Raw genomic sequence first — 11,189 nt, 5'->3', positions numbered from 1 at the left:
TTAATACGCTTACAAGGATAATCTGGATATTCCTCTTGTTTGAAGAGTTCAAACCAAATCCAAAACTTAATATTTTTCTTTTCTTGTCTTAAGCAGGCATAGAATTATTCTTGGTAAATGGTTCTAATGACCTTAGGGACAGTGTTAAAGAACCAATGATTTCTTTGCTTATTGACTTCAGAATAGAAGTCCTTTCTTAAGAGATCCTTGTTGATCTCAAAGTTCTCATCACTTAGGCTTATTGTGTTAATCATCTAAGAATAGGTAGGAGACATAACAGGGGACTCATCCTGTTGGGATTCCTAAGTAAACTCATTTTCCTCAGTGTAAAATGGTCTAGCCACGTTGGTGTGACTTCTAACACCTGTTAGCTTAATGTTCTTAGGATTTCCTGAGCTGGATCCTTCTTCTTCCCTAGTGGTTCTAACTGGGATAGAAGAGCTTGAAGCTTTAGAGGGTTCATAAATTGAAACTCTAGGACTACTGGAATGTCTGAAAGAGTTGGAGAAAACTAGTTCTCCTTCTCCATCAGGATATTGAACAATTTGTTCAATCCTTTCAGATCATTGTGCAATGGCTGGAACAGCATTAGCAAAATGCCAGTTTTCAGGAAACTCAACATCTTTCCACAAGATCTTCTTGGGAATGATGAAATCAGACTTATCTAGCATATCTGAGTGAAAATAAGTGGTCTCACCCTTAGGACTGGTGCAAAGAGCCCCAGATCCAACGCTTGTGTTCATGCTCTTGTAGGCAAACCTAGTTATGATTGAAACAAGACTATTTCCTGGTTTGATCTTAAAGCCATGGGTCTTAATATGCAGGACAACAAAATCTAAAATGTCTGCATCTCTTATTCTAACTGTGAAGTTAGGATAACACTGGAAATAAACTAGGTCATCATTCAATCCAGCTTGGACTACGCCTATAATAGAATCTCGATATTTGAGATGCCTATTATCCCTTAAACATTTGACAATAGAGGTGTTTAAACCTAATCTTGTCAAAGGCTTAGCTACTACTTGAATCATACCAAAGTGTATGAAATTATAGCCATCTCTCTTATACTTTTCAATGGATTTGTTATCTAGAAGTCTTATGACTTGGTCGTCTTGTTCTAAGCTGACTGTCATTTCAGAGGTCTTGATGGTATAATCTGTGAAAAACTTAAAGGTTCCTTTCTTATAAATTTCTTGATTAGACACCTTAGGTAACTTCCAGTCATCTAAATCATTTTGGATCTTAGGATAATTGATATCTTCACTGTTTACAACAAAATCATGAGAATCACTGGATCTCCTAGACATGGTTCTGAAAATTGAACTCATTTTAAGGTTTTGATCTAGAGCTTAATAGCAGATTGACAAACCTTATGAGACGTCACCCCAACCCTCTTACAGCCTAACAAATACCTATCCACGGCTAATAACGGCTCAACCGGCAAGGCTTACGCTCCTAGGCACACTGCTACCTATCCTAGGATAGGCCAAAACACCCAAAACAGACCCAACTTCCCTTGCTGATGGCTCTGATACCATATATATATATATATTCATGTGAAAAAATGTTTGGATTAATGTTTGAACGTTTATTTTAATGTACTTAACCTTTAATGATTGCACTAACCCTTTAAGGTGTAAGACACCCTGATTAAGGTGAAAATGTTCACCCATTTATTCTTAAAATTTTTTAGATGTGGGTATTGTTCCAAAATGTTAAACCTTTGGACATGTATTAGTTTGGTAAATTTAAGTATATATGATTTGACCATTTTGGTTGGTTTAGAATGAACGACGAGAACTTTTGTTTTAAACTGGGGATAAGGACTTGATTATCTCAAATTGGACCTTAATGACATTTATGAGTTAGTGAAAAGAATTTTTCTTTTTTAGAGAATTTTATTTAAATAAATTAAAATATGATTTTATTTTAAGGAAAAAAAATTACAGTCTTCAAATTGATTGTCAACTTGGATTAGGAGTAACCCTTAGATCCAACCTTTGCCTTAAGGTCATGGATCAAGTTCTAGGTCGTCCAAAATTTGGATTTTGACAAGATATATGATGTTATAATAGCATCAATAAAACCAAATCCTAGTACAAAGAAAAATAGACATTGAAGACCCGTGAGCACATCAAAGAAAAGGGAAAAAGAAAAACCCTTGATATTGAACAATTCTCTAAACCCAATAATTATGGGAAAATCTCAAAATTAGAAGACTGAAAAATAGAAAATAGAAAATAAATTGAAGATAAAATCTAAGTAAAAAAATGATGAAATCTAGAAAAAGAACAAGCCCTATAGAATTTAAGAAAACTTTCTCCGCAACCAAATAATTACCCCTGACCGTCCAAAGCTTCACACATTGCATCTTTGAATTAATTGAAATACAAGAGAGTAGGATAAGTTTTTAATAGATATAAAAGCATTGAACAACCCCCTCCCCAACTGCCTCTGTTAACCAAGAAAAAACCTTCATAGAAGTTCAACAGTAATGGAGCGTTGGTTTCAAATAAACAAAGGTAATGGAGATGGAGAGTGTAGCCAAGATAAGTGGAAAGAGTTGCGTCAAAAGGAGATGAGTCATTTGATTACTAGTGAAGATCTTTGATTCCTTTAAATGGATGAAATGTAGCAATCTCTGTTTTCTTTCTTCAAAATTGTTGTACTTAATTTGTGAAGTTCTTTATGATACCATTGAGCTTTTCTTAAGAGGAACTCATCAAAAAGATGCTAAAATGTCTGAAGTCTCATTTCCTTAAATTAGATAACATAGGATATAGAACTTGTCTTTGGACAAGAAGAGATTGACATCCAAGTAGTAACTTAGATTTGGTGCAGTATAATTGGAGCTCCATATTGAGGTTGAAGAGTAATAATACGATGAGGAGCATGAGTATAAGTGGGTGAAAGCTCAAACCAAAAGTGTTGCAGAATCATAGCTAGAGCCATCTTTGCTTCTATCATTGCCAAACCTTGACCCAAGCAGATCCTGTGCCCCCACCCAAATGGATAGAATGCAGTCTGATCACCCTTTGATGCCTTTGAAACTCCTTCAGAGAATCTCTCTGGTTTAAATTCCTCAACATCATCTCCCCAGTACTCAGGACTGTGATGAAGAAGCGCAGTTGGCAACACAAGGTCGACCCCAGCTGGGATACACATACCTGCTATATTGATTCTTTCACCAGTATGCCTGAACTGCATAATCACAGGTGGATACAGCCTTAGGACTTCATGTAGTATCATGGACACCTGCAAATGAGTTATACGTAAGAAAACTACTTGTAATGCAAGTTCAAGTAAAGTGGAAGAAAAGTACTAACAATTTTGAGGTTGCTTATGGCTTCAATATCAGGCATTTTCTTCCCACATATCTGTAAAACCTCTGCTCTTGCCTTCTCTTGCCAGTTGGGATGCATAGATAAGAGGAGAGTTGTCCATGTTAGCCAGTTAGCAGTGGTCTCTTGGCCAACAAAGTAGAACAACTTGCATTCCTCTACCACATCATCAATCGTCATCTCACTATCAGTTTGTTCCTGACATTGCAGCAGTAAACCTAGTAGATCATCATTGCCTGGATCTCCATTCTTCAGGGTCTGCTTCTTCTTGAGAATTATTTTTTTTATCATCGCTTTGATCTCACTGTCCATATAATATCTCCTCTTGTTCTTCCTAGTGGGCACAAATCTACAATCAGATGGAATAATTCGTTCAGAACAAGAAATATTTAAGCTAAGAAATTACAGTAGACACTCTAAAGTTTATAATGCTTTGCACCTGAAACCAGGTATGTAAAAGTTTCGAAAATCTTCCATGACTAGCACAATTTGCTCCTTCTGAAGTTCAAACACTCTCCTTCCTTCTTCATAGCTGCTTCCAAAGGCTGTTCGAGAAATAACATCCCCAGTAAGGTTCTGAAATTCAGGCATTACATCTAGTTCATATGTTCCTTGAGGACCAACCAAGTTCTTCCACCGTTCTATCAAATCGTGACAACTTGTTGAAAATGCTGGCATCATACCCTGTTTTTCACTACCCATTAGTACTTCATAACCTAAGGCCCTCTTTGGGCTTTGCCATGAAAATTATGTTGTGAAGTTTCAATATAAATATGCTGATGCACAAGCACAAAGATCAAATAATCCTTACAAAAAGTCGACAAGATTTTAAAACCGACAAACCATACCTACATCCATGAATAAAAGAGTACATTCTACCATACCATAAAAAATATTACAGGTCAATAATTGAACATCTCACGTTTTTCAACTCTTTGTATTTATACTTTGAATTACGAGTCCATGAACCCTCGTCCTCCACCGAGTATCTTTCACTCCTCCCATCTCTAGCCATCACATATAATTTTCATAAGCTTATAAATTTTTTTTTTCATGACCTATAATACTCATAAATATTTCTAATAGTTTTTCTTCATATATTAATTATTACAACAAAAAGAAATATAAATCAATGGGGTATGAATCACTCTATTATGTTGCGAATGGTACTTTTGTTCAACTTTATTAAGAATATTTGGGAGCTAGTATTTAGTTAAAGTATTTTTTAGGTGTTTTGTAAATTTTGACAAACCCGATGCATATTTTTCTCTAAAAGCGCTTCTTAACGATGGAAGTGTGCCACTCTTTAGTTACTCTTTGAACGATAGCCTCTATCACTGTAAAGAATTTTCTCGCTGTTAAGAGCGGAAAGTTAGTGGGTTAGATTAATCACCTTCAACTTCTCAAGGTGGAAAGCTGGTGAGAGTAACTTTCTCCTTTTGGCCCATTTCTCACCTTCCAAGGATAATAGTCCGCGTGACAGATGATACCCAAGAGGGTTTCCCGGCAGCCTGTGCAAGTGACCATTCTTGTATTTTAATATCATCCTCATCAGCTCTGGCTCCACTATCAGCACCCTTGGCGTTGTAAAGTGCCAACTCACTGAAACTTTCCCTGTTTTTCCAATTCTATGTCATCAGATCCACATAAGAAGAGGCAATAAACCAGTAACAATATAATAATCGGCTTACCATATTTTTGAGCCATTTCATGGTAGAATGGAATGACACGAGGAACAATAGAATGGTTCAAAGCCATGGGTTTGGAGCGTGCCTCCATGAATGACTGCTTCATAGCTTTCGCGTCTCCAAACAAAAGCTTGTAATGAGTACCTCTGATGCCTTGCCGCCTCAGCTGCTTCTCCAGGCTTTTGGGTCTCCACCAGATGCTGTAAACAACTCTCAAAAGAGTATAGACAGTCAATATGGCAAAAGAGTATGCCATGGTTTTCAAAATGGAGCCTTCCATTCTCATTTGGGTTTTCTTGGAATGATGAAGCTAAAATTTTGTGGGTTTTAATGGGGTTTTGTACAATGATTAAATTAGTTTGATGCCCAAAATATGCCAAATGCAGTCTACCCTTCTCTTGAACAAGTGTTGAAAAAACAAGAAGTAATAATGAAAAAGATTCCACTTTCTTTTGCTTCCCATTATGATGAAAAGGATTCCCACTTGATGTGGACTGCAACATTTCTTATCGTATGTTTTTCTAAAATGCAGTCTACCCTTCTCTTGAACAAGTGTTGAAAAAACAAGAAGTAATAATGAAAAAGATTCCACTTTCTTTTGTTTCCCATGATGATGAAAAGGATTCCCACTTGATGTGGACTGAAACATTTCTTATCGTATGTTTTTCTAAAATTATATCATTACATGTGCATTAACTTCCATTAACTACAAATCAAGATGTGGAGGCAGCACTGACATTTGGATAATCACTTGATCACCACTTCAAAAATCTAATAATCAAAGCACTGACATTTGGATAATATCTTACCCGATGTTTTTTTCAATGTTTTCATAATCAAACCAATGAATTGCTAAATTGTCTATTCACGGTTTACTAATTGAAGCAATGATTAAATCATGATCAAACATATGACATCATAAATATATAATTTATATATTATATAAAGTAAAAGTATTTATAAAAAATTAAATATATATATATATAATTCAAAATTTTAATAATATTAATATCAAATTAAATGATTATAAGGATAAATATAAATGAATTAATATTTTAAATTTTATTTAATAAAATATTTATAATATTTAAATGTGAAGATATAGTTAGGATGAAAAGAATTTTACATGTGAAAAATTATATATTTTATTATTTTATTATTTTAAAAATTATTATATTATTTAATTTATATTCTTTTCATAACTTATCTTAAAAAATAAATGTGCACTTAATGTTTATGTTTAATTAAGAGTTTAAATTAATGAAACTCAAAAAAAATACCAAAATTATAGTATATATTTATGTGCATTAATTTTTACAAAGTTTATAGATAGCCCAGTGGCCTTTGTTCCTTCTGTTCACAGATGCAATCCTGGCTGATGCTGGAGATGCACATTGTGGGTAAAATTACGGTTTGATCCGGAGCGGTTCAATTCCGGTTTGATATGAGAGTGGGATCCGGTTTGACATGGGAGCGGGCTAAAAGTGAAAACCACACCGGAAAAGGGTCCGGTCAACAATTTTATCCTATTGGTTTTTATTTAAAGGGTTTTTAATAAAATATTTTCTCCACAATTAATTTTAAGATAACCACATATCAAACGTTTTTCTAAAAAGTCTTATAAATGATTTTTAAAAATTTTTCAACCTTAAAAAATAATTTTTATATTAAAAAAACTTTTTAAAAATATTGTAAATAACAAATGATTTTTTTTAAATCATTTTTAACAAGAATATTACTAATTAAAATAATTTTTATTTATAATAACTTTTAAATAGCTTTGGTAACTATTGGTACATGGCAAATCAAGTCAAAGGTATACAATGATAAGTAAAATAAAATTAATGGAACATAATTACACTCACTTCTGACCTTCCAAAGCTTCACATATTGCATCTTGAATTTATTGGAATACAAAAGAGTAGGATAAGGTTTTACATTGGATATAAAAGCTTGGAACAACCCTCCCCAACCACCTCGATGAACCAAGAATAAACTTTTATAGAAGTTTAACAATGGAGTGTTGCCTTTAAATAAACAGAAGTAGCCAAGATAGGCAGAAAGAGTTGCCTCAAAAGGAGAATAGTCATTTTGATTACCAGTGAAGGCCTTTAAATTTGGTATGGTTGAGTGAATTCGAAATGTAACAACCTCCATTTTCTTTCTTCAAAATTGTTGTACTTAAATGTATGTCTTTGGGGAAATGAGAGACCAGATCTACATACAACGTAGAAGAAGAGATGGACATGCAAGTAGGTAGTTTGTTTTGAACTTGGGTTTTGTAGACACGAGTTTCTATTGGCTTACTACCCTTCATGTGTGAGTATGAAGATAAAAAGGTATAGCCATGAAAGCCAAAAGAAATAGTTGTTAGATTTCGTGTAGTATAATTGGAGCTCCATGTTGAGGTTGAAGAGTAATAACAGTATGAGGAGCATGAGTGTAAGTGGGTGAAAGCTCAAACCAAAAGTGTTGCAGAATCATAGCTAGAGCCATCTTTGCTTCTATCATTGCAAAACCTTGGCCCAAGCAAATCCTGTGCCCCCACCCAAATGGATAGAATGCAATCTGATCACCCTTTGATGCCTTTGAAACTCCTTCAGAGAATCTCTCTGGTTTAAATTCTTCAACATCATCTCCCCAATACTCAGGACTGTGATGAAGAAGCAAAGTTGGCAACACAAGGTTGACCCCAGCTGGGATACACATACCTGCTATATTGATTCTTTCACAAGTATGCCTGAACTGCTGAGTCACAGGTGGATATAGCCTTAGGACTTCATGTAGTATCATCGACACCTACAAATGAGTTATATATAAGAAAACTACTTGGAATGCAATTTCAAGTAAAGTGGAGGAAAAGTACTAACAATTTTGAGGTGGTTTATGGCTTCAATATCAGGCATTTTCTTCCCACAAATTTGTAAAACCTCTTCTCTTGCCTTCTCTTGCCAGTTGGGATGCATAGATAAGAGGAGAATTGTCCATGTTAGCCAGTTAGCAGTGGTCTCTTGGCCAGCAAAGTAGAACAACTTGCATTCCTCTATCACATCTTCAATTGTCATCTCACTATCAGTTTGTTCTTGACATTGAAGCAGCAAACCTAGTAGATCATCATTGCCCAGATCTCCAGGCTTCATGGTCTGCTTCCTCTTGAGAATTATTTTTTTTAATATCGCTTTGATCTCGCTGTCTATATAATATCTCTTCTTGTTCTTCCCAATAGGCACAAATCTACAATAAGATAGGATAATTCGTTCAGAACAAGAACTATTTAAGCTAAAAAAATACAGTAGAAACTCCAAAGTTTACAAATGCTTTTCAAATTTGCACCTGAAACCAGGTATGTAAAAGGTTCGAAAAGCTTCCATGACTAGCACAGCTTGCTCCTTCTGAAGTTCAAACACTTTCTTTCCTTCTTCATAATTGCTTCCAAAGGCTACTTGAGAAATGACATCCCCAGTAAGGTTCTGAAATTCAGGCATCATATCTAGTTCATATGTTCCTTGAGGAGCAACTAAATTCTTCCATCGTTCTATCAATTTACGACAACTTACTGAAAATGCAGGCACCATCCCCTGTTTTTAACAACCCATTAGTACTTCATAACCCGAGGTCCTCTTCTAGGCTTTGCCATGAAAAGTGTGTTGTTTTAGCAGAAGTTTCATATAAATTAATACACAAAGACAAAGATCAAATAATCCAGACATAAAAAGTAGACAAGTTTTTAGCATGGTTTGATAAACCATGCCTACATCCATAAATGAAAGAGAACATTCCACTATACCATAGAAAATATTACAAATGATCCAACATTCCATATTTCTACACTTTTTGTATTTATACCATGAACCATGTGCCCATGAGCCTTCTTACCCCACCAAGTATCTTTCACTCTTCCTCTCATTTATATTCATCACATATAGTTTTCACAAGTTCATCTTTATCTCGTAAATATTTCTAATAAGTTTTCTTTATATAGTATTTTTTACAACAACAAAAATATATATATAAATCAATTGGGTATTTGAGACACTATCTAATAAATTGAGTCACTCTACTGTATCGTATATAGTGTTTCTGTTCATTTTTAACCTTATTAAGGTTGTGTTTAAGAGTATTTCTATTGTATTTCATCGTATTAAAAGTGTTTTTTAAATTTCAATACATATCTTATAGTAAAAAGCGCTTTTTACTATGGAAGTTTGCCACTCTATTAAGCTACTCTTTCATCGATATCCTTTTATCACTTTTAAAGTATCTTTTTTGCTGTTAAAAGCGGAAAGTTATGGTTTAGATTACCTTCAATTTCTCGAAGTGGAAAGCTGGTGTAAGTAACTTTCTCCTTTTGGCCCATTTCTCCCCTTGCAGGTATGAGAGTCCGCGTGTCAGAAGATACCCAAGAGGGTTTCCCGGCAGCCTCTGGAAGTGACCGTTCTTGCTTGTTAATATCAACCTCATCAGCTCCGGCTCCACTATCAGCACCCTTGGCGTTGTAAAGTTCCAACTCACTGAAACTTTCCCTGTTTTTCCAATTCTATGTCATCAGATCCACATAAGAAGAGGCAATAACCCAGTAACAATATAATAATCGGCTTACCATATTTTTGAGCGATTTCATGGTAGAATGGAAGGACACGAGGAACAATAGAATGGTTCAAAGCCATGGGTTTGGAGCGTGCCTCCATGAACGACTGCTTCATAGCTTTGGCGTCACCAAACAAAAGCTTGTAACGAGTACCTCTGATGCCTTGCCGCCTCAGTTGCTTCTCCAGGCTTTTGGGTCTCCACCAGACGCTGTAAACGACTCTCGAAAGAGTATACATAGTCAATATGGCAAAAGAGTATGCCATGGTTTTCAAAATGGAGTCTTCCATTCTCATTTGGGGTTTCTTGGAATGACGAAATTTGAAGGAAATGGAGCTCAAATTTTGTGGGTTTCAATGGAGTTTTGTACGATCTGCCAAATGCAGTATACCCTTCTCTTGAACAAGCGCCGAGAAAACAAGAATTAAAAATGAAAAAAATTCCACTTTCTGTGGACTACAACACTTCTTTTGCTTCCAAAGATAAGGAAAAGGATTCCCGTGTTATGTGGACTGCAACATTTCTTTTGGATATTAATTATCAAATATTCTTCTAAAATTATATCATTAGGCGTACAATAAGTCAATAACTTGCCAAAACTACAAATCGAGATATGGGGCGAATCACGAAAACCCTATCCTGCCCAATATACAATTGCTAGTTGAGGCAGCAGTGATATTTAGATAATCACTTCGTCACCATTTCAAAAATCATTTTTTCTGTGCTATAACATATACTAAAAGAACTGTTTTTTAAAATAATTTTTTATTCTCTAAAATAAAAAACACAAAAAAATATATTTGACAATTAAAAACTGTTTTTTGTTTTTAAAGACAAAAAACATGAAGTTTTCGAAAAATAATTTTTAGTTATTTTTTGTTATTTTCAGTTTTTTTTAATAGTTATTTTAATAAATAATTATATAAACATATAGAATAATTAAAAATAAAATAATAGATATAAAAATTATTTTTAAAACATATTTAAAAATATTAAAAATATGTTAAAAACATTTTAAATTTCAAACAGACTTTTGTTTTATAAAAATTGTTCTCAAAAACTATTTTTTATAATTGTTTTCAAAAATAGTTACCAAATATACCATAAATCACCTTTTTTTTTAATATCTAAGAGGGTATATGATAATACAATATTTAAAATTATTTGCATGTAAAAAATTATATATCTTATTATTTTATAATTTTAAAAATTAATATATTGTTTAATTTATATCTTTTCATACACTTATAATTAACAACCTTAGGTTAGTTTATAAAGAATAAGTGTATTTAGCCAAAACTACGTAGAGTGTGTTTAAAAATTATTTTAAAGTATTTTTTAAAATCATTATCAAACGGATTATTATATTCTCAGTGTAAAAAATTATTGGGAATTAAATATATTTACCTAAAACCTTAGGAAAAATGAATAAAATTAATCCTAATTTTTGCCACTTTTCTACACTTATCCATCCTACATTCACAACTTATACATACCTTGATTTCCTTAAATTACATATGAGCTATCATAAGCTTGAAGCAAAGCACCAAGCCCACATACAAACCATTGAGGC

At 33.8% G+C, this 11,189-nt stretch overlaps 2 protein-coding genes across 2 annotated transcripts; both read right to left on the bottom strand.

Annotated features, from left to right (window-relative positions):
- Positions 1–2,729: 2,729 nt before the first annotated feature.
- Positions 2,730–5,394, bottom strand: LOC100852998 (cytochrome P450 CYP72A616). Its single transcript, XM_003635248.4, has 5 exons — positions 5,033–5,394; positions 4,735–4,955; positions 3,781–4,025; positions 3,327–3,690; positions 2,730–3,255 (listed from the first exon to the last, which is right to left on the bottom strand). Exons 1-5 carry the CDS (start codon positions 5,313–5,315, stop codon positions 2,827–2,829), a joined length of 1,542 nt encoding a protein of 513 aa, XP_003635296.2. The 5' UTR covers positions 5,316–5,394; the 3' UTR covers positions 2,730–2,826.
- Positions 5,395–6,884: 1,490 nt separating this feature from the next.
- LOC100260384 (cytochrome P450 CYP72A616) lies at positions 6,885–10,138 on the bottom strand. The gene is made up of 5 exons (XM_003635247.4): positions 9,630–10,138; positions 9,332–9,552; positions 8,363–8,607; positions 7,900–8,263; positions 6,885–7,828 (listed from the first exon to the last, which is right to left on the bottom strand). The coding sequence occupies exons 1-5, from the start codon at positions 9,910–9,912 to the stop codon at positions 7,400–7,402; spliced, it is 1,542 nt and encodes a 513-aa protein (XP_003635295.1). The 5' UTR covers positions 9,913–10,138; the 3' UTR covers positions 6,885–7,399.
- Between the last annotated feature and the right edge of the window lie 1,051 nt (positions 10,139–11,189).

Source organism: Vitis vinifera, chromosome 2 (genome assembly GCF_030704535.1).
Source record: "Vitis vinifera cultivar Pinot Noir 40024 chromosome 2, ASM3070453v1".
NCBI classification, from domain to species: Eukaryota; Viridiplantae; Streptophyta; class Magnoliopsida; order Vitales; family Vitaceae; genus Vitis; species Vitis vinifera.
The sequence above is the reverse complement of the archived record's forward strand: the minus strand, read 5'-3'. Positions and strand labels throughout refer to the sequence as shown.

Bases quoted from the DNA above. Each gene is read 5' to 3' on its own strand.
- LOC100260384 (XM_003635247.4), bottom strand. From the start codon at position 9,912: ATGAGAATGGAAGACTCCATTTTGAAAACCATGGCATACTCTTTTGCC. The intron at 9,553-9,629 runs GTAAGCCGATTA...TTGGAAAAACAG, and splicing joins TGAAATCGCTCAAAAATATG to GGAAAGTTTCAGTGAGTTGG. The intron at 7,829-7,899 runs GTTAGTACTTTT...ACTCATTTGTAG, and splicing joins CCATAAACCACCTCAAAATT to GTGTCGATGATACTACATGA.
- LOC100852998 (XM_003635248.4), bottom strand. From the start codon at position 5,315: ATGAGAATGGAAGGCTCCATTTTGAAAACCATGGCATACTCTTTTGCC. The intron at 4,956-5,032 runs GTAAGCCGATTA...TTGGAAAAACAG, and splicing joins TGAAATGGCTCAAAAATATG to GGAAAGTTTCAGTGAGTTGG. The intron at 3,691-3,780 runs GTGCAAAGCATT...ATCTGATTGTAG, and splicing joins TTTTACATACCTGGTTTCAG to ATTTGTGCCCACTAGGAAGA.